Source organism: Chlorocebus sabaeus, chromosome 10 (assembly GCF_047675955.1).
Source record: "Chlorocebus sabaeus isolate Y175 chromosome 10, mChlSab1.0.hap1, whole genome shotgun sequence".
Classification (NCBI taxonomy): domain Eukaryota; kingdom Metazoa; phylum Chordata; class Mammalia; order Primates; family Cercopithecidae; genus Chlorocebus; species Chlorocebus sabaeus.
The window spans coordinates 95,775,655-95,803,266 of NC_132913.1; the positions used below are offsets into that span (position 1 = coordinate 95,775,655).

Genomic DNA, 27,612 nt, shown 5'->3' on the forward strand with positions numbered 1-27,612 from the left:
TTTTTTTTTTAATCCAACTCAGACACAAGAAGGAAAGCAGAACCTACCTTTGGAGGTCATGACCCTCGTACAGCTGTTCAGCTTCGAAGCCTCAGCACAGTATTAAAACGCCTCAAGGAAATCATGGAGGGGAAAAGCCAGGTACTGTCTAGAGGCTTTGGAAGATTACTTATTAAGCGCTTATGGGGATCATGCCATACCTAATGAAAATGGCATTAATGCCACTGAAAGAAGGTTTAATTAGTGCTTCCTCCAGCTGTGAGCACCTTATTTTTAGTACATAAGTTCTTAATTTTATTATAGTCTAATTTATCAGTTTCTTCCCTTTATGCTTAGTGCTTTTTGTGTTCTGTTTAAGAAGTGTTTATCTAGTTCAGGGCAGTAGATATTCTCCTATGGTTTCTTCAAGAAGGTTTATTATTTCTGTCAAGTATAGGGGTCAGGCTTCCATTATTCCTCATGGATATCCAGTTGGATATAGTACCATTGTTTTTGAAAAGACCATCTTCCACTGATTGCATTATAAATTTCACCATAAGTCCATATATGTGTGAGGGTGTGTCAGGGCTCTCTTTTTCTGTTCCATACCTTTATTTTTTTCTATCCTTGTACCAGTACCCTGTCTAAAATTATTGTAGCATTAGAATAAGTCTTGATGGCTGGTAATATTAAGTCCTTCAATTTGTTTTTCTTCAAGATTGTCTTGGTTATTTTGACCTTTTGTATTCCCATATAAATTTTTGAATTAGTTTGTTTTCTGCAAAAGAACGCTTTGAGGATTTCATTTGCCATTGCTTATTAATAATCAGTATTTTCAAGAAGCCTTCACACATTTTTATTGTTATAGGATAGTGACCTGAAACAATACTGGATGCCAGATAGCCAATGTAAAGAGTGCTATGACTGTAGTGAGAAATTTACAACCTTTAGGCGCAGACACCATTGCCGACTATGTGGGCAGATTTTCTGCAGTCGTTGCTGTAATCAAGAAATCCCTGGAAAATTTATGGGCTATACAGGTAAATGCATTTTATTGCCAGTTTACAATTTTTAAAGGTCGTAACTATAAAACACTTACAATACAGGATAGTGTTAAGCCAATTTTCATTTTGGGCTTTATGTGTAAGACATGGGGACACAAAGGTGAGGGAGACACAGCTTTGCTTTTAAGAACTTTACTATTGAATAATAGAGTAGATGGGACTTATCATAAATAACCAGAGTAAAAGTGTATTTATTGTAGATGCTAGCAAAAAAACTATAGGAACATTAAAATTTATTAGACAAGATCGTTAGAGTAGATTACTAATTTAAATCACAATGAGAGTTTTCATTTTACCAAGTACAGATCTTCCTTGACGTTACATGACACTGTGCTTTGGCAGTGAGTTGTGTCTTACTCACATTCTTCCATACTCAGATTCTTCCATAAGGAGCGTAGTCAGATTTCAGCAGTACAGAAAATTTAAGTTATTTGTTGAAAGAGAAAAAAACTGAACAATGGTGTGTTGATTTATATAGTGATTTGGGAGTGGAAGGTAGGCAGAAATTACCTGAAAAAGAACACTCCTGACATCTCTCTCATGTTATTTTTGTTATTGTGAAGATCTTTCTGTCCGCTCATTTTTTTTAACAGCTAAACTACTACAGAGTTCAGAATCCCATTATCTGTCAAGAACTCCATTAGCTTTTACAGCAGCTTTTTTGTTTGAAAATTATTTGTTTGTTTGTTTGTTTGTTTTTGGTGATAATTTCAACTTTTATTTTAGATTCATGTTTGTTACATGGGTATATTTAGTGATGCTGAGATTTTGCATATGATTGATCCTGTCACCCAGGTAGTGGGCATGGTATCCAGTAGTTAGTTTTTCAAATCTTGCTCCTCTTCCTCCCTCCCTGCTCTAGTAGTCCCCTTGTCTATTGTTGCCATCTTTATGTCCTTATGTACTCAGTGTTTAGCTCCCACTTGTAAGTGAGAGCTTGTGGCTTTTGGTTTTCTGTTCCTGTGTTAATTTACTTAGGATAATGGCCTCCAGCTGCATCCATGTTGCTACAAAGGACATAATTTTGTTCTTTTTTATGGCTGCATAGTATTCCATAGTCTATATATACCACATTTTCTCTTTTTTTTTTAAATTTATTTTTTATTATTATTATACTTTAAGTTCTAGGGTACATGTGTATAACGTGCAGGTTTCTTACATATGTATACTTGTGCCATGTTGGTGTGCTGCACCCATCAACTCGTCAGCACCCATCAACTCGTCATTTACATCAGGTATAACTCCCAATGCAATCCCTCCCCCCTCCCCCCTCCCCATGATAGGCCCCGGTGTGTGATGTCCCCCTTCCCGAGTCCAAGTGATCTCATTGTTCAGTTCCCACCTATGAGTGAGAACATGCGGTGTTTGGTTTTCTGTTCTTGTGATAGTTTGCTAAGAATGATGGTTTCCAGCTGCATCCATGTCCCTACAAAGGACACAAACTCATCCTTTTTTATGGCTGCATAGTATTCCATGGTGTATATGTGCCACATTTTCTTAATCCAGTCTGTCACTGATGGACATTTGGGTTGATTCCAAGTCTTTGCTATTGTGAATAGTGCTGCAGTAAACATACATGTGCATGTGTCTTTATAGCAGCATGATTTATAATCCTTTGGGTATATACCCAGTAATGGGATGGCTGGGTCATATGGTACATCTAGTTCTAGATCCTTGAGGAATCGCCATACTGTTTTCCATAATGGTTGAACTAGTTTACAATCCCACCAACAGTGTAAAAGTGTTCCTATTTCTCCACATCCTCTCCAGCACCTGTTGTTTCCTGACTTTTTAATGATCGCCATTCTAACTGGTGTGAGATGGTATCTCATTGATACACCACATTTTCTTTATCCATTTCACCATTGGTGCACCCAGGTTGATTGTGTCTTTGCTATTATAAAAAGTATTACAATGAACATACGAGTGCATGTGTCTTTTTGGTAGAATTATTTATTCTCCTTTGGATATATACCCAGTAGTGGGATTCCTGAGTCGAATGGTAGTAGTTCTGTTTTAAGCTCTTTGAGAAATCTTCCAACTATCTTCCACAGTGGCTGAAATAACTTACATTCCCATCAGCAGTGTATAAGCATTCTCTTTTCTCTGCAGCTTTACCAGCATTCGTGTTTTGGCTGTTTAATAACAGCTCTTCTGACTGGTGTGAGATGGTATCTTATTGTGGTTTTGATTTACATTTCACTAATGATTAGTGATGTGGAGCAGTTTTTCATGTTTGTTGGCCGCTTGTAGGTCTTTTTTTAAGAAGTGTCTGTTCATGTCTTTTGCCCAATTTTTAATGGGGTCATTTGTTTTTTACTTGTTGAATTATGTTTCTTATATATTCTGGATATTAGATCTTTGTCAGATGCATAGTTTGCAAGTATATTCTCCTCTTCTGTGGCTTGTGTGTTTACTCTGTTGATAGTTTCTTTTACCGTGCAGAAGCACTGTAGTTTTATTAGGTCCCACATGTCAATTTTTGTTTTTGTTGCAATTGCTTTTAAAGACTTAGTCATAAGTTGTTTCCCAAGGCTGATGTCCAGAATCGTGCTTCATAGGTTTTCTTCTAGGACTTTCATAGTTTGAGGTCTTACATTTAAATCTTTAATCCATCTTGAGTTAATTTTCATATATGGTGAAACATAGGGGCCAGTTTTATTCTTCTGCATATGGCTAGCCAGCTATCCCAGTGCCATTTATTGAATAGGGAGTCCTTTCCCTGTTGTTCATTTTTGTTGACTTTGTTGAAGATCAAATGTAAGTGTGTGGTTTTATTTCTGTGTTCTTTGTTCTGTTCCATTGGCTCATGTGCCTGTTTTTATACCAGTACCATGCTGTTTTTGTTACTGTAGCCTATTCCTATGAAACTACCAATGCCATTTTTCATAGAATTAGAAAAACTATTCTAAAATTCATATAGAACCAAAAAAGAGCCTGAATAGTCAAAACAATTGTAAGCAAAAAGAACAAGTCAGGAGGCATCACATTTCCTGACTTCAGATTGTACTCTAAGGCTACAGTGACCATGATTACAGTTTTTAAAAGACTTTTTTTTTGTTTTTTTGTTTTTTACCTTTAGTTTCTCCCTACCTCGAATTCATATTTCATATCCTAGTCAGCATTCTTTGTAAAATGCTAATTTGATCATGTCAGGGTATTTCCCTGCATAGTACTCTTTCAGTGCTCCCATTACCCTCAGGATAAAACGTTTCTTGTTAATATGGTTGGTATGTTAGCTTTCTAGGGCTGCCATAACAAAGTACCACAGGCTGAGTGGCTTAGAACAACAGAAATGTATGTCTCGTAGTTGTGGAGGCCAGAAGTACCAAAATACAGATCAGGGAACAAATGTAGGGATTCTCCTGGTTGTCTGTTCTATCTCTATATTCTAGAACTGGGGAAATAACCATAGAGTGAGTCTGGGGACTCACTAAACTCACAGTGAGATAGACCTGAGCTAAAGCTCCACTGATCACCTGACCTCTGTAAGTCTCTACTCTGACAGGCAGACCAGAGTGATGTTTTGGGTCTCCTGAAATTAGTGTCAGTTGAGAGTTAGTGTCTAATAACCCCTGAAAAGTTTCATTATTTCCTTTTCCTCAGTATCCAGTTGCCTTGGTATAAGCATAGGTCTCTTTGGGGATGGCTGGTAGAAAGATTAACAGTGTACATTTCTGGCAGTGTAGTGGGGTTCTTCTTCAGAATGAAGAAGAGTTCTGGATCATCGGTAAATGGTAAATCGGTAAATGGCTCAAGTCTGGGAATTGATTGAAGGATTATATGACTCTGTTTTCATTATTCAAGTTGGACTTATAGCTGCTTGATGTAGAGTTATTTCCCTTATACAAATCAAGTAAGAATTTTGTTGACTGCCCATCTACTTCACTTGTGGAGACATTATGATCAACTAGCCAATGCCATAAATCTCTTAATCTATTCTGATTACTGCTTTGATTCTGATGTCTATTACAGTAACCATGCCCACCTTGTCTTTGGCTATTAAAGTGCTGCCTATTGGCCCTGCCACCCTGGGATCCAGTGATCCCTATTGCATTTAGGTTTCCTGACCCAGTAGCAGTAGTTCCTTTTGTAATTTCTGATCTACAAAGAAGAGCAACCACAAAGCTCTTTAAGGATGCTGGGCCTCCCCTCACACATTTATTTCTCATAGTTGTGGTTGAAAGGTATGTCCTCCTTGGGTGAGTCAGCAAGTCTTACATGGTAAAACTACTTTTAATGTTTCAATCTCCCCTAACCTTTGGATGCCTTCCTCTATAATATAATAGGGCATTTCTGACATTTCAACCCCATTTAGTGTAAGCCACCTTTTGGTCTGTGTTTCAGCCAGTCATCTAAACAGACTGTTGGAGACCCTTTTAACCCCTTGAGCTGCGACAATAAATATAGAATCTGCTTAGTGGGCCCATATCAGTAAATTCAGCTTGATCCAACTTTACCATTCTTTCCACTGTTATCCTATACCTTCATTATCCATTCCCACATGTATTTCCTTGCTTTTTATCTGTATAAATTGGAAAAATCATATAGTTCTTCTGGAGTGCAGTGCACCTTCTCATGGGTCACAGTTTGTATCTCACCTTTCAGGGTCTGCTTGAGCTTGAGTTTCTTTATAGGTCTGGTAGCAAAGAGGAGTAGTAGGAGTAGATCCTGAGTAAAATTAGCAGTATCTTGCAAGGCAACTAACTCAGGGGAGGTCATTACAGACTGTCTGATCAAAGCCAGGTTAATCTCCTCAAATGAGCTGGAAAGACTGCTTCTGCTGGCAAAGAAGACTCAGAATTTTGGTGTTTAGTATCCCCAGCTTCATCAGGATCTTCCTATATATTTCCATCCCTTCCCATTCAACGCCGTCACTTTAATAGCAGACAAACTTCAAGGTTGGTGATTCAGTTTGTGTTTCAGTTCAGCCATTTGCAGGATGAGAGTGTCATTTGATTTTTAGCAGTCTTAGCACTGAAACTGCAGGAGGTAAGGATTTCTTTCAAAGAAGACCTAGAAACTTTCAGATAATTTATACAGTTCTTCAGCTGGGAATTTGAATCCCTAAGGTAATCCATTTCTTTTTTTACTTTTGTCTAATGCAGTTAGGAGGATCCAGCCCATGTCATTATACCTGTTAGCTTGACAAAACCGTTCTAAGGTATTAAATACTTGGTCACCCAGCACTTTACCTTTTATAAGTATTAATGTTTGATTAGGAGTATCTATAGGTGATATTTTGCATGTCTTTGTTGCCACATTACACAATGGACTATCAGTGTTCTCTTTACTACTGGAAATAGAGTCATTAGTGCCTTTAAATCTAATCAGCTTAGAGAACCAATTCCAGAAATGTAAGAACCAATTCAGAAAACTTATCCTTAAGATTCTGTTGCTCTAAAGCCATTCTTGGTGCCAAAATATGTGTTAGGGTTCTCCAGAGAAACAGAACCAGTAGGACACACAAACACACACTTAATATAGAGAGAAATTTATGTTTAACAATCGGTCAAGTTATTTTGAGGACTGGCAAGTCTGAAATTCTCAGGGCAAGCCAGTAGGCTGGAAACTCCTACAGGATTTCTATCTTGCTGTGTTGAGACAGAATTTCTTTTTCTTCTGAAAACTTTACTCTTTGTCCTTAAGGACTTCAACTGATTAGATGAGACCTACTCACATTCTAGAGGACAGTCTGCTTAAAGGCAGCTGATTGTAAATATTAATCACATCCAAAAAAAATAACCTTCACAGCATCTCAGCTTGACCAAACAACTAATCTAGCCAAGTTGACACATAAGGTTAATCACAAATGGGATAATATAGGGGTCTCCAACCTTTTTGGCACCAGGGACCACTTTTGTGGAAGACAGTCTTTCCATGGACTGGTGTAGGGGATGGGGGATGGTTTTGAGATGAAACTATTCTACCTTAGATAATCAGGCATTAGATTCTTGTAAGGAACGTTTCATCCTAGATCTCTCACATGCTCAGTTCACCGTAGGGTTCACGCTTCTGTAGGAATCTAATGCCACCGCTGATGTGACAGGAGGTGGAGCTCAGGAGGTCATGCTTGTTTGTGTATGGCTTGTGTGCTGCTTGCTCACCACTCACCTCCTGCTGTGTGGCTTGCTTCCGAACAGGCTATGGATGGGGAGCAGTACATGGCTCTGGGGTTGGGGACCCCTGCGATAATATATGCTAGGCACAATTATACGTTGTGACACTGAATAAATGTTAATACCTAGAAAAATGTCTAGTACATGGAAAGGGATTAATGAACAGTAAACTATTGTTATTGATGGTAGTAGCAATAGTATCTGCATCTGTCATGCAGCTTTTTGATTATATGTGTGTTGCCTCCAGTGGACTATGAGTTTTTTAATGGCAGGACTGTATCTCATCAGTCTTTGTATTCCCATCACACCATATAGGCATGCGCTTAATAGGCTCTTGCTGATGAAAGTTCTTCATGAAATGAAAACTTTTCGGATTAGGCTTGGCTCTGTTCATTGATTTGACAATTTTAGTTCTAATAGCTGACTGGTTAGGGGAGATTTCCTTTATAGTGTAAGAAACAAATGAAGTCTTTGTTGTAGTAAATTGAAAGTCTTTCTGCAGGGAGTAATTTTCACTTCTTTTGTTTTTTTTTTTTTTGGAGACCGAGTCTTGCTCTGCTGCCCAAGCTGGAGTGCAGTGGCACGATCACAGCTCACTGCAGCCTCAGCCTCCTGGGCTCAAGCAATCCTCGCACCTCGCAGCCTCCCAAGTAGCTTCGACTACAGGGTGCATGTCACCATGCCCTGGCTAGTTTTTGTATTTTTTATTGATGTGGGGTCTTACCATGTTGCCTAGGCTGATCTCAAACTCCTGTGCTCAAGCAGTCTGCCTGCCTTGGCCTCCCAAAGTGTTGGGATTACAGGTGCGCGCCACCATGCCTGGCCTCCGTGCATAATTTAATAAAACTGAGTACTATATAATAGTAGTCTTAAAATGGAAAAGTAAAAGGCCATTTTGGTAGTGATTATGGTGAAAACACGATACAGTTAACTTTTAGAAGTTTTTTATTTTGTATCACTTCAATTTTCTATTATTAGTGGGAAAATTTTAGGTAGAATTATTTAACAACATGTTATTTAGTAAGATTTAATTATTTTACCTCCTTTTTTAATATCTAAAATGTTATAGAATCACTTAAAACAATGTTATAGAAAAATAGGGTAGATACGAAAACTTGTATTTGGACAGGTCTGGACCCTCAAAAAATATGTATTTAGAAATATTAACCTTGTTTGTCCTCTCAAGAATATTTCATTTCTGTCCTTTTTTTTTTTTTTTTCAGATGGAGTTTCGCTTTTGTTGTGCAGGCTGGAGTGCAGTGGCACAGTCACAGCTCACTGCAACCTCTGCCTCCCAGGTTCAAGCGATTCTCCCACTGCAGCCTCCCGAGTAGCTGGGATTACAGGCGCCTACCACCATGCCTAGATAATTTTTGTATTTTTAGTACAGACAGGGTTTCACCATGTTGGCCAGGCTGGTCTTGGACTACTGACCTCCGGTGATTTATCCGTCTCAGCCTCCCAAAGTGCTGGGATTATAGGAGGGAGCCACGGCGCCTGGCCCTAACTTTTTAAATAAGAATTCTTTTATAGTTTTTACTCATATATTATACTGCATGTAAGCCCATTTTCTATTAGTTTGCTTTTGAAATTCTGTGGAGGGTACTCTTCAGGGCTTCACAATAAAGACCTTAATATTTTCCTCCTTAATTAATTTGCCTGTGGAAACTATGTTGCTTCCGTTTGTGTTGGTTTATTTATTCTATTAAAAAATGTTATTCCTTGAAACTCATGTCATTGTTAGATTTCTTTTTCAAAATTTTATTTTATGTATGTTTATATTTTTATAGAACAGGGTCTCGTATGGTGGCCAGGTTGTTCTTGAACTCCTGCCCTCAAGCAGTCCTTCCGCCTTGGCTCCCCCAAAGTGCTGGGATTATAGGTGTGACCCACTGTGGCTGGCCTAGATCCCTTATTTCACTTTTACAACCTGGAAAAAAAATACTCTTTTAAGCAAAATCTTCTAGTATCATTGGGATATACCTTTTATTTTATTTTATTTTATTTATTTTGAGATGGAGTTTCATTCTTGTTGCCCAGGCTGTAGTGCAATGGCACAGTCTTGGCTCACTGCAACCTCCACCTCCTGGGTTCAAGCAATTCTCTTGCCTTAGCCTCCTGAGTAGCTGGGATTACAGGTATGCATTACCACGCCCGGCTAATTTTTGTATTTTTAGTAGAGACGGAGTTTCACCATGTTGGCCAGGCTAGTCTTGAACTCCTGACCTCAGGTGATCCGCCTGCTTCAGCCTCCCAAAGTGTTGGGATTACAGGCCTGAGCCACCACGTCCGGCCTGGTATATTACATTTTAAACTCATTATAAATGTTTGCGGTAGTTTGGACACCTGGATGGATTTATAATGATGGCTTTTTTTTTTTTCTTTTAACTTTTTATTTTTAGTGCCAGAATTCAAAATGGCCCTTAAATACATATAATAGAGCTAACACAATTATTTCACTTTTTAAAATGTCTTATTTTGAGAGTCTGTACTTGAAGACATTTCCCTGTTATTAGATGAACTGTTGACCCAAGGAGTTAAAAAAGTTACGTTAAGCAATATGTTACTGCTATCTTTTCCTTCATTTTCCTTGTTTTTTGTTTTTTCTTTCTCCTAGGAGACCTCCGAGCTTGCACATATTGTAGAAAAATAGCCTTAAGTTATGCTCATTCCACAGACAGTAATTCTATTGGGGAAGACTTGAATGCTCTTTCAGATTCTGCTTGCTCTGTGTCTGTACTTGATCCAAGTGAACCCCGAACACCTGTTGGGAGTAGGAAAGCCAGCCGTAACATATTTTTAGAGGATGATTTGGCCTGGCAAAGGTATTGTCCCTTAAATATAATTTTATTTAAAATTGAGAAATACCGATAGTTGTCTTACCTGTGAGTGCTTTCAGTTAACACTTACCTTCTTTGAATTATTTCCTGTCAGTTCACTGTGTTCTCCTTTTTCTTTGGCTTGCCTCCAGAATGTTTGCAGATGTTTATGGATAGTGATGATATTGGCTAATTAGAATGTAAGCTCCATGAGAGGAGACTTTACACCTTTCTTGTCACTGTTCTATCCCAGGCACCAAAAACAGTGCATGGCATGTATATAATCTTGAGATTATTAATTTCTAATGTAGCCTTCTGTGAGAAGAAGAATGCCCATACAGTATGTATTCATATTTCCAAATGAAATTAGTTTTTTTTTCCTTCTGAAGGAATATGTCATGTTTTTCTGTAAGTATACTGCACTGCTACGTCACGTTTTTTTCTAAGTATACTGCACTGCTTGGTAGAGGGTGCTAACTCTTGGAAGTTCCCTAGAATTGTTTGAATTAGAATCTTAGTTTCATCAGTTTCTGATTTTTTTTTTTTTTTTTTGAGACGGAGTCTCGCTGTGTCACCCAGGCGGGAGTGCAGTGGCGGGATCTCCGCTCACTGCAAGCTCCACCGCCTCCCGGGTTCACGCCATTCTTCTGCCTCAGCCTCCCTAGAAGCTGGGACTACAGACGCCTGCCGCCACGCCCGGCTACTTTTTTTTTGTATTTTTAGTAGAGACGGGGTTTTACTGTGTTCGCCAGGATGGTCTCGATCTCCTGACCTCGTGATCCGCCCGCCTCGGCCTCCCAAAGTGCTGGGATTACAAGCGTGAGCCACCGCGTCTGGCCCTAGTTTCTGATTTTTAAAAATTATTAGTTATTATTTTTGAGATGGCCTTGCTCTGTCACCCAGGCTAGAGTGTAGTGGAGTGATCATAGCCCAGTGCAACCTTGAATCCCTTCTACCTCAGCCTCCCGAGTAGCTGGGACAACTGCCGCAGCCTCCTGAGTAACTGGGACAACAGGTGCACACCACTGTGCTTGGCTAATTTTTTTTTTTTTTTTTAAGAGACGGGGTCTTGCCATATTGACCAGGCTGATCTTGAACTCCTGATTTCAAGCAATCCTCCCACCTCAGCTTCCCAAACTGCTGAGGTTATAGGCATGAGCCACTGCACCTGGCCTCTGATTATTTTCTTTAGCTGAATTATTTTGTTAAGCATAATACCAAATCTGGTCATTTCAAAGAGCTTACAGTTTTAACTAATATCTCTCTGATAAGTTAATTTCTCAGTTACCCCTTAAGGAATTGAGAAATTAATATGTAATGAATTTAAATAGAAGTAAAAAATGAATTAATTACAGCTACGTTCAATGTGTATGAATCTCAGGGACATAAAGTGGAGTAGAAAAGAAAATCATCTAATCATGTAACCAGTAAAATTTAATTTATATAAAATTTAAAAATACGCACAACTAGTACACTGTCTAGGGACTGAAATTTGGTAAAATTTAAAGAAAAGAAAGACAACGATAGATATGAAAGTTGTAACAGTGGTTTCACTGAGGGAAGGGAAGGGATTAGGACTGAGTAAGGGAATTTCACAGTCAGTGGTAGTGTACTCTTTCTTTTTGTTTTCTTTTCTTTTTCTTTTTCTTTTTCTTTTTCTTTTTCTTTTTCTTTTTCTTTTTCTTTTTCTCTTCTCTTCTCTTCTCTTCTCTTCTCTTCTCTTCTCTTCTCTTCTCTTTTCTTTTCTTTTTGTTTTTTTGAGATGGAGTTTTTTTTGCTCTTGTTGCCCAGGCTGGAGTCCAATGGCACAATTTCGCCTCACTGCAACCTCCTTTTCCCGGATTCAAGCAATTCTCCTGCCTCAGCCTCCCAAGTAGCTGGGATTACAGGTGCCCGCCACCATGCCTGGCTAATTTTTCTATTTTTAGTAGAGATGGGGTTTCACCATGTTGGCCAGGCTGGTCTTGAACTCCTGACCTCAGGTAATCCGCCTACCTCGGCCTCCCAAAGTGCTGGGATTACAGGTGTAAGCCACTGCGCCTGGCCGGAGTTTCTTTTTCTTACATTAGTTTTTATTTGTTTATTTTGAGATGGAGTCTCGCTGTGTCACCCAGGCTGGAGTGCAGTGGTGTGATCTTGGCTCACTGCAACCTCCACCTCCCATGTTCAAGTGATTCTTGTGTCTCAGTCTTCCAAATAGCTGGGATTACAGGCCTGTGCCACCATGCCCAGCTAAGTTTTGTATTTTCAGTAGAGATGGGGTTCGCCATGTTGGCCAGGCTGGTCTCGAATTCATAGGCTGCAGTGATTTGCCCGCCTCCCAGAGTGCTGGTGTTATAGGCATGAGCCACCATGCCCAGCCTTTTCTTACATTGCTTGATGAATACTTTGGTGTTTATGGCATTGTGATTTTTTATACCTTACATATATCTTACAAATTTTAAACATTGATTCTATATTTAATTAATACAAAGTATAGAGATTTTTTAGTTTTTGTTTACTTTAGTTAGTAATGCTTTTTAATTGTGACTGGCCCTGTTGTAATTGGCAGATGTGATTTGACAAAACAAATCAGGTAAGAAAGCTTCTTGAGAGATGTACAATAGATGTCAAAGGTAGAATGATAGTTAAATTTTAAGTTCTGTGCTAATTGCTTAATGTTCATTCTCTTTTAGTCAGCATATCTCTGTGGCAGGCACTATTTTCTCCTTTCGACAGATGTGAATGCTGAGGTTTAGTGAGATTAAGTAACGAACACAAGGTTACGCAGCTAGTAAGAGGTAGAGCCTACACTTGGACCTAGGTTTGTCTGACTCTATGTTGCTATTCTAGTGGGTTATGGGGACTGAGAATAAAATATTTGAACTCAGATTTCCCTCCAAAATCACTTTCATCTTGTATTTATAATGTTAGAAGTTTTGAAAGCACCCATCCAAGTAATTTTATTTACATTCCATATACTTAAAAACTTTTTAAAATTGTCGTTTTGGCATTTTATATTCTTAAAAGCCATGCACTGGAAAAACTGTTACTCATACCGTTTACACCCTAATTAAAGGAAGAACAAAAATGATCCATAATGTCATTATTGCAGGGAAAAAGATTTAATCTGCTTTTAATGTTAAAGTACCTCATTGAAATTCCCTTTTACTGTCCTGAATTATTTCAGTATTTTCCTATTTTGTTTATAGTTTGATTCATCCAGATTCCTCAAATACTCCTCTTTCAACAAGACTTGTATCTGTGCAAGAGGATGCTGGGAAATCTCCTGCTCGAAATAGGTAAACTGATGAATGAAAACACTGTGCTGTGATGTTTATTTCTTTTCATGTTAATAAGAAGAACAAATGGATAAAAAGGGTGGGATTGATTGTCATATACTTTCTTAGCTCTAAAAGCTGAATTACACTATCATTTTCTTTTTGCTATTTAGCTCTTGTTTCCATTCTCTCAGTGACTCCTCTTTCCAATATTCTCCACTGGCTTCTGGGTTTGGAACCTATACCATTCTTTCTCTTCTAGTTAAATAAGACGTGAAGGATGTGAGGGAATGAGCCATGTGGACATTTTGTGGAGGAGTGTCCCAAGAAAACAGGAATAACAAATTCCTGAGAGGAAATACACCTGGCAAGGAATAACATTCCTATGGTAATGGAATAGAGCAGTCTTAGAGTTAATTTTAAGGACTTTGCCATTTACTCTGAGTGAGATGGGAAGCTGTTGGAGAGTTTTACATTTTTTGTTAATTTTTAATTGCTTTGAAAAAATGTCAAACATGCAGAAAAGTTGCGAGAATAGAAAAATGTATCTTCATATATTCTTCATTAAGATTTGGTAATTTATATTTTGTCCCTTTGCTTTCTCATTTTTCTTTTTTTAATTTTTATCTTATTATTGTTATTATTATTATTATTTTTTGAGACGGAGTGTTGATCAGCTCACTGTAAGCTTCGCCTCCTGGGTTCATGCCGTTCTCCTGCTTCAGCCTCCCCAGTTGCTGGGACTACAGGTGCCTGCCACCATGCCCACCTAATTCTTTTTTATTTTTAGTAGAGATGGAGTTTCACTATGTTAGCCAGGATAGTCTTGATCTCCTGATCTCGTGATCTGAACGCCTTGGCCTCCCAAAGTGTTGGGATTACAGGCGTGAGCCACTGCACCCAGCCTATTATTTTTTAATAAAATATAGAGATGGGTTTTCACTTTGTTGTCCAGAATGGTCTTGAACTTCTGACCTCAAACAATCTTCCCACGTTGGACTCCCAAAGTGCTGGGATTACAGGTTTGAGCCACTGCACCTGGCCATTGTGTTTTATATTGTATATGCATATGTGCATATTTTCTGAACCATTTGAGAGTAAGTTACAGACATCATTATCCTTTTTTTTTTGTTATTTTTTATAGTAGTTTTCACGTTCATAGAAAAAAATGAGCAGAAAGTACAGAGAGTTCCCCTGTAGCCCCTGTCCCCACACATGCGCAGTCTTCATGACTATCAGTGTCCTGCACTGGAGTGGCATATTGTAATCAGTGAATCTGCTTTGACACATGATTATCATCTAAAAGTTCATAGTTAACATTAGAATTCACTCTTGGTGTTGAATATTCTGTGGATTTGGACAAATGTATAATGACATACATCTGTCATTGTTGTATCCTACAGAATAGTTCCTCTGCCCGAAAAGTCTACTGGGCTCCTCCTATTTATCCCTTATTCTCCCTAACCCATGACCATCATTAATCTTTTTTACTGTCTCCATAGGTTTACTTTTCCCAGAATGCCATATAGTTGGAATTTCACAGTGTGTAGACTTTTCAGATAGGCTTCTTTTACCTAGTAATATGCATTTAAGTTTTCTCTATGTCTTTGCATAGCTTGATAGCTCATTTCTTTTTAGTGATGAATAATATCCCATTGTCTGGATATACTATAGTTTATGTATCTGCTCACCTACTGAAGGACATCTTGATTACTTCTAAGTTTTATCAGTTATGAGCAAGGCTGTTATGACATCTGAGTATAGGTTTTTTTGTGGGTGTAATTTTCAGTTCATATGGATAAATACCAAGGAGCATGATTGCTGAGTCCTATGGTAAGATTATGTTTCATTTTGTAAGACACTGCTAGACTTTTTTCCAAATTGGCTTTACCATTTTGCATTCCTACCAGCAATGAATGAGAGTTCCTGTTGTTTCACATCCTCATCACATTTGGTGTTGTCAGTTTTGGATTTTGGCAGTTTTAGTGGGTGTGTAGTATTATCTCATGTGATTGACTTTTGTGTATTAATCTTGTATGCTGCCACCTTGCTATAATCACTTATTAATTTCAGGAGTTTGTTCTTTTGGATTTTCTATATAAACAGTCTTGTCATCTGTGAACAAAGTTTTGTTTCTTCCCTCCCAGTGTACCTTTTATTTCCTTTTCCTGTCTTATTTTGTTAGCTAAGACTTGTAATTCAATGTTGAAAAGGGGTAGTGAGAGGGGACATCCTTTCCTTGTTCATGATCTTAGTGGGAAAACTTTTGAGTTTCTCACCATTAAGTATGATGTTAGCTGTGTGTTGTTTTTTGTAGATATTTTTTATCATGTTGAGGAAGTTTCCTCTATTCCTGGTTTACTGAGTTTTTATAATGAAGGAGTGTTGGATTTTGTCAAATGCTTTTTCCGTATCAATGATATGATTATGTAGTTATTCTTCTGTAACTTGTTGATGTGATGGGTTATATTAATTGATTTTTGAATGTTGAACCAACCTTGCCTACCTGGAATAAATTCCATTTGGTTGTGGTGTATATAGTTTTTTATATATTGTTGGATTGGATTTGTTATTGTTTTGTTGAGGATAATAGTTTGTGGTTTCCTTTTCTTGTCATGTCTTTGTCTGGTTTTGGTATTAGGGAAATCCTGGCCTCATAGACTGAATTAGAAAGTATTCCCTCTGATTCTATCTTCAGGAAAATTTTGTGGAGAATTGACATAATTTATTTCTTAAATGTTTGGTGAAATTCACCAGTGAATGCATCTGAGCCTGGTGCTTTCTGTTTTGGAAAGTTACCAGTTATTGATTCAATTTCTTTAAGAGAAATAGGTCTATTTCGATTTTCATTTCTGATATTAGTACTTTGTGTTTTCTCCCTTTTTTTTCTTAGCCTGGCTGGATACTTACTGATTTTATTGATCGTTTCAAAGAACCAGCTTTGGCTTTGTTGATTTTCTCTATTGGTTTCTTCTCTAATCTTTATTATTATTTTTCCTGTGCTTACTTTGGATTTAATATGCTTTTTAACCCCTTTGTTCCCTAAGGTGGAAGCTTAGATGATTGATTTTAGATCTTCTTTTTAAATGTATGTACTTTGTGCTTTGAATTTCCTGCTAAGCACTGCTTTCATTGCATTCCACGAATTTAGGTAAGTTGTATATTCATTTTCATTTTGTTACAAATATCTAAAAATTTTTCTTGATATTCTTCTTTGACTCATGTATTTTTTTTACAAGTGTGTTGTTTCATCTCCAAGGATTTTGGGATTTTGTAGCTGTCCTTCTGTTAATGATTTCTAGTTTGATTTCGTTTTGGTTATTGAAGGCAGACATTGTATGATTTCTACTCTTTTAAATCTGTTATAGTGTGTTTTATGGCCCAGAATGTGGTCTGTTTTGGTGAATGTTCCATGTGACTTGAGAGGAATGTGTATTCTGTTGTTGAATTAAGCACTCTATAAGATGTCCATTATATCCACCTGATTAATGGTGGTGTTGAGTTCAGCCATGTTGTTACTGATTTTCTCTCTGCTGGATGTGTCCATCTCTGATAGAGGGATTAAAGTCTCCAGCTATAATAATGAATTCATCTATTTCTCCTGAAGTTCTATCAGTTTTTGCCTCATACATTTTGGTACTCTGTTAGGAGCGAGCATGCATATTAAGGATTGTTCTGTCTTTTGGAGTATTGATTTCTTTATCATTATGTAATTTCCCTTTTTATCTTTGATTGCTCTGAAGTCTGTTCTGTCTGAAAATTAATATAGTTACTCTTGTTCTTTTTTTAAAATTAGCATTAACATGGTATATCTTTCTCCATCTATTTACTTTTTTTCATGTATCCTGTTTTGATTTCATTTAAAATTTTAGAAATTAATTTTTAAAATTGACACATAATTGTACATATTTGTGGGGTAAATAGTGACATTTTGACCGTTTACTTATTTTTTAATCCGTATATGTCTTTGTATTTAACTTAGGTTTATTGTAGACAATGTATTTTTGGATCTTATGTTTTGATCCATTCTAACCATCTCTGTCTTTTAGTTGGTGTATTTAGACTGTTGATATTTAAGGTGATTACTGATATAGTTAGAGAAATATCTGCCGTATTTGTTACTGTTTTCTACTTGTTGCTCTTGTTCGTTCTTCCTGTTTTTGTCTTCTGTACCTTTTCCACCTTTATGTATTTAATTATTTTATGTTATTCCATTTTCTCTCCTTTTTAAAAGATAGCAGTTATATTATTTTTACTTTTTTTAGTGATTGCCCTAGAGTTTGCAATGTAACTTACAACTAATCCACATTTACTTTGAAATAATACTATACAACTTCACAGGTAATGCAAATACCTTATAATAAAATACTCCCAATTTTTCCCTCCCATCTGTTGTATCATTGGCATTCATTTCACTTACATATAAGCATGCATATATACATAATTGAATACATTGTTGCTGTTATTTTGAAGAAATAGTTATCTGTTACATCAACTAACAGTAAGAAAAAGAAAAGTTTTTACTTTAACTTATTCCTTCTTTGATGCTATTCTTTGTGTGTTAATAGATCTAAGTTTCTTACCTATATCATATTCCTTCTCTCTGCCTTTTCAGCATTTTTTGCAAGGCAGATCTACTGGCAAAAATTTCCCTCAGTTTTTGTTCGTCTAACAAAGGCTTTACTTCTCCTTCACTTGTGAAGGGTATCATCAGGTGCAGAATTCTAGGTTGGCAGCTTTTTTCTCTCAACATCTTAAATATTTCACTTCATTCTTTTTGCTTGCATGGCTTCTGAGGATAAGTCAGATGTATTTGTTATCTTTGATCCTCTATAGGTAAGGTTTCTTTTTTTTCTTTAAATAGAGGTGGGGTCTTGCTGTGTTACCCAGGCTGGTCTCAAACTCCTGGCCTCAAGCGATCCTCTTGCTTTGGCTTCCGAAAGTGCAGGGATTACAGGTGTGAGCCACCACACTTGGTCTTTAAGGTGGTTTTTTCAAGATCTTTTTCCTTATTTTTGACTTTCTGCCATTTGAATACTCTTAGTTTTGCCTAAGTGTAGTTTTTTGCCATTTATCCATGCTTGTGTTTTCTGAGCTTCCTGGACCTGTGGCTTGGCATCTGACATTAATTTGGGGAAAATTCTCAGTGATTATGGCTTCAAATACTGCTTGTGTTCCTTTCTCTCTTTCTTCTTTTTTTTTTTGGTATTCCTATTACATTTACATTATACTTTTTGTAGCTATCCCACAGTTCTTGGATCTTTTTTCTGTTTCTTTTCAGTTTTGGCAGTTTCCCTTGAGATAGCCTCAAGTTCAAAGATTCTTTCCTTACCTCTGTCTAGTCTACTAAGAGCCCATCAAAGGCACTCTTCTTTATTGTTATGGTGTTTTTGATCTCTTGCATTTCTTTTTTGTTTCTTTCTTAGGATATCCATCTCTCTGCTTACATTATCTATCTGTTCTTGCCTGTTGTTTACTTTTCCCATTAACACCCTTAACATATGAATTAGAGTTTAAAAACAATTCCTAGACTGATAATTCCCACATTCATGTTGAGCCTGTTTTGGATGCTTGTTCAGTGTCTTTGAACTGTGTTTTTTGGCTTTCATTATGCCTTGTGATTTTTTGTTGAAAGGTGGACATATGTACTGGGTAAAAGGAACTATGGTAAATAGGCCTTTATTGATGTAGTGATAGGATGTCAAGGGGAGGTGAAGTGGTCTCTAGTTCGGTGAGTCATTCTCACAAGTGAACCTGTGCCCCTGAACTGTAAACTTTATCAGGGCTTCTTGTTTCTTTTTTTTTTTTTCCCCTTTAGGTGAGACAGAATGGCTGGAGGGGGCTGGAGTTGGGGATTTTTCTTCCCCCATGTGGAAGGCTAGAAGGGGCTGCGGTTGGGGATTTCCTTCTCCCTGGGTAGGTTAAGCTCTGATATAACTCCAGCAGGTTAGTAGACTCTGGTAAAATAGTTTCTCCTCAGGGCGGAATTGTTATGAAGAACAGAATGATCTGACGTATTTTTAAATTGTTTATTCTCTCCCTCTGCTGGAAGCCAGAAGCTGGAGGGAATTTTTCTGACATTCACTGTGAGGACATGGTAGATCTGGAAGTGAAACTCCCAAAAACATCCCCACTACCCCCATGACTGGGTTCACCTAGAATTTGTATCTCTGGTATGTCTACACTGAGCCGTGAGGAATTTGTCAATTTGATTTTAGGTTTTCCTACCCTAGTATTGGTTCCCATGGAAGCTTCTGCTCCAGTGAGTTGTGATCTTCTGTATTTGCTTGTCTGTCTCTGCAGTATTTGGAGCAGGATTTGGCTTGCGACCTCACTTCTCTAATGGACCTAAGAACAATTGACTTTTCTGTTTCTTCAGGTTTTAGTTGTTGAGATGGAGTGAAGATGCTCACGTGCTAGACCAGAAGTAGAAAGTCCTGTTTTTTAGTTTTGAATACTTCAGTGTTTTTCCTCACAACAATCATGTTCTCTTACATAACAAATTTAGGAAATTTTAACAGTGGTAAATTTCTATTATGTAATATACTGCAGGTATTCTGATTTTGCCAATTGTCCTAATAATGTTTTTTTGTACTGATTTCCCCCCCAATCTGTGATCCAGTTCAGAATCATACATTGAATTTATTTGTTATATGTCTTGGTTTTCTTTACCCTGTAACAGTATCTTAGTCTTTCTTTGTGAAGAAGATAGACCAATTGTTGAGTAAAATGCCCATCAATTTAAGTTTATCAAAGGCTTCCTATGATTAGATTTGGGCTGTGCAGTTTTGGGGCAGAAATACTACATGAGTGCTACATCCTTCTCAATCTGTTATGTTATAAAGGACACAATACAAGTTTATCCCATTGATGTTGCTGACTTGATCTCTTGCATGTTGGGTTTCTCCATTGTAAAGTTACTATTTTATCCTTTGTAATTAGTAAGTAGTATGTGGGGGAGATACTTTGAAACTGCATGAATACCCTATATCTTACTAATTTTTCAGTCAATAGTTTTAGCATTCATTTATGATACTTGTTGAAATGCAATGTTATTATGTTTGCAAAATGGTGACTTTTCTAAGTCTATCATTGCTTTTACGTTTACTAGTTGACATTCTACTCTGAAAACCTTTCCTTTGTTGGAGAGTTTTGGGTGGAGTGTGGAAGGATGACATGACATTTTTTTTTTGAGACAGTCTCACTTTGTTGCCCAGGCTGGAGTGCAATGGCACGATTTCACCTCACTGCAACCTCTGCTTCCAAGGTTCAAGCGATTCTTGTGCCTCAGCCTTCCGCTAGCCTGGAATTACAGGCACCTGCTAGCATGGCTGGTGAATTTTTGTATTTTTCATAGAGACAAGGTCTCACCATGTTGGCCAGGCTGGTCTTAAACTCCTGACCTCAGGTGATTGGCCCGACCTCCCAAAGTGCTGGGATTATAGGTGTGAGCCACTATGCCTGGATGAAATAGACAAATTCTAAATATATTTTGATTGTAGAGCTAATAGGATTTGCTAATCAACTGGATGTAGGCTTCAACAGAAAGACATCAAAGATGACTCAGGTCTTTGGCCTGAGCAGTTGGAGGGGTGGAATTGCCAACTGGGAGGAACAGTTTGGTTTTAGATGTGTGAATCTGAGATATCGTCATCCAAGTGAGGTGTCAAATAGTTGGATATATGAATCCAGAATTTAGGGGAGGGCTACAGGGTAGAGATATAAACTTGGATGTTGTCATCATGTACATGGTATTTAAAGCTATGAACTTGGATGGAGATCATCAAGAGAATGAGTGTGAGGAGGAAGGAAATAAGGACTAAGGACTGAGATTGGAGAAATAAAGAGAAGCCAGAAAAGGAGACGGGGGAGAGGCCAGTGAGGTGACAGGAAAACCAGGAGGGTATTTATCTTATTAGTCAAGTGGAGAAAGTTTTTCAAGGAAGGGGAGTTATGCTGCTGATATGTTAAGTAAGATGAAGAGTGAAAACTGACTACTGGATTTAATGACACATTGGTAATCTTGATAGGCAGTCAGTGGGTTTGGGGTTCAAGAGATAATGGAAGAATTACTGGAGATGGGAGTTTTGCTCTAAAGTAGAGGGAAATGCAGCAAAGGGATGTGGAGTCAAGAGATGGCTTTTTAAAAAGATGGGGAAAATTACAGTATTCCTGTTGGCACGTGTAGAAGTGTAGGGCTACCTGTGCTAATTTACAATGTATGTGTTTTGAATTAATGCTAAGATTGATGTAAGTCTTTAGGAAAGATGTAATTTAGTCAGTGAGTGCTATCTCTAAATATAATTTTAATCAGGATTCTTGCTACTAGCCTACTTATTAGAGCTTTTGACAGCAAAATTGACTAATTTTCGTTTATTATTGCCACTATATTAGAATATGTGCAGGGATGGTTAGAATGATAGAGAAATAGAATGTATGGATAATGCACCCATTGGAAAAGAGATTAAATTAAGACGTAATAGCAAGCTTTCACTAAAAGACTATGCCAAGAAATAAATAACCAATTATTTAAAAAATTGCTTATTGACTATTTGATATCAGTGGTTTCCTATTAACTGACACTTTGCTAAACCTGTGAATACTTTCTTAAATTATTTAAAAAATATTTTTATCTTATACTGGGGAAATATGGTTTTTCAATTGCCACCTAATTGTAGGTGGCAGCCCTGATACATATTAGTCGAGCTACTTTAGGCAGATTACTTAATCCCTAATTCTTGATTTCTTTATCTGTAAAATAGAGCTAGTAATACATATTCCATAGGATGCTGTGAAGATTAAATGTGGGAAGATACAGATACTGCCCTAATGAATGAGTTATATATATATAGTCTAACACATCATAGGTGCTTTTGCCTGTTATCCTTTATGTGGAAGCTAAAATTGGGTTTAATTTTTTTCTAGATAGAAGCCAACTAAATTTCTAGTTACCTTTTCTTTTAAATAAATTCAAGTTTCCTTGATGCAATTGGTATTCCACTTCTAAGTCATTTGTTTGGTAACTTTACCAAGAGTTAAAATAAAGGATATGTATGAATACTGATATTATGAGAAGAAACAAATTTCTTGTAATTTTTTTACTGACAAAATAGCATAATGTAATAATACTTGAAGACATTATTTTAAATATAGGTCTACTAGTGAGAAGAAAGGAATTCTTTTTTTTGGTCATAACATTTTGCTTATTTGGACGTCAAAATTGGTGTTCCCTTCATCAGACTGATTGCATTGCAAATGTTTAACTATAAAACCTTCTTAGTTCATGGGCTATACAAAAACAGGAAGCAGGCTAGATTTGGCCTGTGGGCCATAGTTTCCTGACCCTGATCTGCAAGATGATTTCTGCATTTAGTTTCAGTCTTTATATTTGTTATTTTAAAAAAACAAAAAATCCACTAACTTACAGCATTTTAACAAGAAGACTTTGTATCTATTCCCTTTGAAATATTACTGATATATGAGCTATATAATTGTTTTCCTGTAATGTTTCCATAGCTACTTTCTTTTAAACTTATTCCCAAGTCATTTTAGACACACATAGAATTGCAAAATGTAGACTTACATGGAGTTGCAAATATCGTACAGAGAGTTTCTGGGTATCCTTTACCAGATTTCTTCCAATGATAGTATCATGCATAACCATCATAAATACTTTTAAAAGTACCCTTAACATTAGTAAATAATCATTTATTTAAAAATGAATTTTCTCTATAATTCTGTTTATTGAAGAAGAATTTACACCTGTGATTTCACTTTTTGTTTTTATTTCCAGATCAGCCAGCATTACTAACCTGTCACTGGATAGATCTGGTTCTCCTATGGTACCTTCGTATGAGACATCTGTCAGTCCCCAGGCTAACCGAACATATGTTAGGACAGAGACCACTGAGGATGAACGCAAAATTCTTCTGGTACTGGTGCAGTATCTTTGACCTATTGCTAGTTTTGAGCATAGAGAATGTTTATGTGACTGAGTCTTTTTTTTTTCTTTTTGAGACAGAGTCTCGGTGTGCCGCCCAGGTTGGGGTGCAGTGGTGTGATCTTGGCTCCCGGCAACCTCCGCCTCCCAGACTCAAGCGATTCTGGTGCCTTAGCCTCCTGAGTAGCTGGGATTACAGGCACGTGCCAGCACACCTGGCTAATTTTTTGTATTTTTAGTAGAGATGTGGTTTCACCATGTTGGCCAGGCTGGTCTCAAACTCCTGACCTCAAGTGATCTGTCCACCTTGGCTCCCAGAGTGCCGGGATTACAGGTATGAGCCACTGCACCCAGCCTGTCACTGAGTCATTTTAAAAAGAAACATGTAGATGAAATAGTGTATCAGTTAAACAGAAGTGCTTAGCTTCAGTTTTACTAGGATCACCTGAGCGATGGGTCAAGTATTCTGTACTCATTGCATTAATATTTTCTTCTTTTCTTTTCTTTTTTCCTTTTTTTTTTTTATTTGGAGATGGAGTCTCACTCTGTCCCCAGGCTGGAGTGCAGTGGCGGAATCTCGGCTCACTGCAGTCTGTTCCTTCCAGGTTCAAGCGATTCTCCTGCCTCAGCCTCCTGAGTAGCTGGGACTACAGGCACGTGCCAGCACACTCAGTTGATTTTTGTATTTTTAGTAGAGACAGGGTTTCACAGTGTTGGTCAGGATGGTCTCGATATCCTGACCTCGTGATCTGCCTGCCTCAGCCTCCCAAAGTGCTGGGATTACAGGTGTGAGCCACCATGCCTGGCCAGTATTTTCTTTACCCCTTTTGTCTGGTAAAATCAGAATTCAGTTACCTACATAATAAGAGAGCTTAACTCTTAGGTCCCATATTGCTATTTAAGCTTTGAAGCATGTTTGTTATACACATGTAACACTTTTCAGACATTTAATACTATATGTTTATATGAAATAATCAGTTGCTTATTGAATTTATCTGTGCATAAAATACTGTGTTCAATTCTAAGAGTGACTCAGAGAAATGGAAGATATGGCTGTGTCCTCAAGCTTATAATTCAATAGTAGAAGTAAGAGCCAGGTGTGGTGGCATGCAGTTGTAGTCCCAGCTACTTGGGAGGCCAGGACGAGAGGACTCTTGAGGCTATGGGTTTGAGGCTGTACGGTGCTGTGATCATGGCCATGAGTAGCCACTGCACTCCAGCCTGGGCAACATAGCAAGACCTTGTCTGTAAGACAACAAACAAACCAACAAACTCACAAAAGGTAGAAGAAATAAGATCAGGGAGAAGATCCTTAATAGTGGAAGTAGTGTTACTTTAACAATAAAAAAGTGTCAAATAATATAACTATATGTCATGTAAGAATTCAAAAAACAGCTCATTACTAATGAGGGAATCAGAAAAAGGCTTAAACTGAAGGGCTTGAACTGGACCTTGAGAGATGGAATAGTTTTGGATAGGCAGTTAGGAAGGTGAATCTTATTTAAAGGTGTGAAGAAAGATATAGAGGTAAGAATAAGCATAACATTTTCCATGGCCAGAAGTAGGATTTTTTAACTGGGAGAGAGTTTAAATAGCAGTCTGGGGGCAATGAGAAAGGAAAGTTATTTGGGACTACCTGGTGGAAGGCAATGAATTCTGTACTTACATATATAGATTTGAACCTTTAGTTGCTGAGGAACATTCAGAATTTTTTTGAGAAGGGAGTAATTTACTGAAGGTCTTCCTTTTAAAAAAACTCATCTGGCAGTTGGGTACATGGTGAGATCTGGTGGAGTGAAAGCCTCTAGGAACAGTTACCTTAGGTTAGTGTGATTAACTATTGTCTCCCTCTGCCTTGCCCCATCTCCAAAGAAGAATACATAAATAGGAGACGTGCCATTGATTGAAAAAAGAAGTATTTGGAATAGTTGGTTTTCAAGAGAAAAAGTTATGTTTGGAATTAGATGAGCTGAGTTCAAGCTGTTCCCATGTATATATCATTTGTATTAAATTGTGTGAGTTAGCTACCATAAAGAAATCCAAATTAGGTTTCCTTTTATGAGTCTCAAAATCACAGGAAAACATCTGAAAAGGTATATAGCATTTTTCTAAAGAGTAACTACTTGCTGTTAATGTGATTGCAGGACAGTGTTCAGTTAAAGGACCTGTGGAAAAAAATCTGCCATCACAGCAGTGGAATGGAGTTTCAGGATCACCGCTACTGGTTGAGAACGCATCCCAACTGCATTGTAGGAAAGGAATTAGTCAACTGGCTAATCCGAAATGGGCACATTGCCACAAGGTATTCTGATCTTAGAAAGAGGTTTTTATGTTTTGAATGAGAAAACATATTTGAAGATAGTAAGAGTTACAGATTTCTTTGTAGAGTTAGGGTGCTTTTTGTTTTATCTGATTGATGGTTTATTGTGCTAATTATTTAACCCTCCTCCAGTCTGAGTTTTAACCAGCAGAGAACAGATGCAAGGAGTACAAGGAGCCAAATGGGATCTTAATTTACCTTATTAAAAGCAGAAGAACTCTCTAGCAAAGCAGGATTAGAGAATGTAGCTGGAACCTAAGGCCAAAGAATTCCTCAGCTACTGTTCACTAATCTAGACAGGTTGTAACCTGTGTTGAGTATTTAGTCTGTGAGCTATGCCTGTCAGGTCCTAGCTTGCCTCACAAATCATTTATAAAAAAGAGTAACAGGTCCTGCTTTTCAAATACACATATACCCTAGCTTTTACTGTTTTCTCAGATTAGCTACTACTCCTCTCACGGGAAGAAAAAGGTACGTAAAGAAGTAAAGAGAGAAATAGCTTTAAGCAGTAAAGCCCTGGTTGCAGTTTTGGCTGTATATATTTTTTAGCTTTGTGCTTTTAGTCACATTATTCAGTCTCTTTGAGACTTCTTCAATATGAGGAAAATTATGTGGTCCTGTGAATAAACTGGGGGGGATGAAATAATATTGGCTGAAGTGCTTTATGAATTGTGAAATGCCATATAATGTAATGTGTCATTAAGTGTCTATTTCATGTATATATGTATACATATTTTATGCCTGTATCTGTAATGTTTGGTATTGTCTTATTAAAACTAAGCTCCTTGAAGGTAGGAGCTTTTCTCAACATTTTTTAAATCTATTAAGTACAGGGTTGTGCATGCATTGAATACTCAGTCAATGCTTGCTGTTATTAAAATTAGGTTTTGTTAGGACTGCCTTACCAGTAGTTTCTTGTCCTTTACTATAGTACCTGGAAGAATCTTGTAATTTGCTTTAACTCTCTCTTGTTTTGTCCTTTACTTATCCAAGGGCCATGTGAAATTCTAACTCTGATTAGAACTGAAAAAAAAATTTAAGGTTGTGTCTTATCTGGTACTTAACTGTTCTGATTGACTTTTAAAACTTTTCATTTTTGTGGGTCTTGATTCAGGGCACAAGCTATAGCGATTGGACAAGCAATGGTTGATGGACGTTGGCTGGATTGTGTTAGTCATCACGACCAGCTTTTCAGAGATGAGTATGCGCTGTATAGACCACTGCAGGTACTTTTCAGTGTTTACTGTCAATTAGAATGTAGCAGCTTATTTTATAGTCTTTCTTCATCAGTGGGAATAAAAAGTAGTTTATTAGAAGATCATTTTTTCTAACATTTTTTCCTGCTGTTTGAGGAAAGTTAAAACATTTTTTTTTACTTGGCAGGCAGCAATAATGAAAAAGCTGCCATTAGAATCAAACATTTTATTGTTTACTTTAAATTTGATCAGACAGTAAAAAGGAAAAGAATAAGAATCAAACACTTTTTTTAGTTGGTGTGGTAGTTCTTAAATTTGGCTTTATGGTGTTTATAGTTGCTTATCATTTAACTTTAATGGCTTTTGGTTTTATTATGCCTATGTTTTTAGAACTAACTGAGAGTATAAGTAATACAATGAAAAATTTTATGACATCTATTGAAATAATTTTGACTCTAGCACTATTGTATAACAATAGTGATGATGGCCAGGTGCGGTGGCTCACACCTGTAATCCCAGCACTTTCGGAGGCCGAGGCGGGCATATCATCTGAGGTCAGGAGATCGAGACCATCCTGGCTAACACGGTGAAACCCCGTCTGTACTAAAAATACAAAAAAATTAGTCAGGCGTGGTGGTGGGTGCCTGTAGTTCCAACTACTTGGGAGACTGAGACAGGAGAATGACATGAACCCGGGAGGTGGAGCTTGCAGTGAGCTGAGATTGCGCCACTGTACTCCAGCCTGGATGACAGAGCAAGACTCCATCTCAAAACAAACAAACAAACAAAAACAATGGTATACTGATGAATATATATTTTTTTGCTTTAGGGAAGTAGAAATTATTTAAAGATATAACTTCAGAAAAAGATATACGTTCACTCTTGGTTTATGTAATTTGATACAATATGTGGGTT

General features: G+C 37.4%; 1 protein-coding gene across 15 annotated transcripts in view; it reads left to right on the forward strand.

Annotated features, from left to right (window-relative positions):
- PIKFYVE (phosphoinositide kinase, FYVE-type zinc finger containing) overlaps positions 1–27,612 on the forward strand; it is a 92,974-nt gene that overhangs the window by 11,096 nt on the left and 54,266 nt on the right. For 9 of the 15 annotated variants that reach the window (XM_007966050.3, XM_007966049.3, XM_007966056.3 and 6 more), the window contains 7 exons: positions 23–141; positions 848–1,019; positions 9,780–9,987; positions 13,173–13,262; positions 23,035–23,179; positions 25,326–25,483; positions 26,616–26,727. In XM_007966050.3, the coding sequence (XP_007964241.3) occupies positions 23–141; positions 848–1,019; positions 9,780–9,987; positions 13,173–13,262; positions 23,035–23,179; positions 25,326–25,483; positions 26,616–26,727 (1,004 nt within the window). Of the gene's footprint in view, positions 1–22; positions 142–847; positions 1,020–9,779; positions 9,988–13,172; positions 13,263–23,034; positions 23,180–25,325; positions 25,484–26,615; positions 26,728–27,612 lie in introns of those variants that run through there. The other 6 variants (XM_007966055.3, XM_007966052.3, XM_007966058.3 and 3 more) reach the window with 2 other exon arrangements.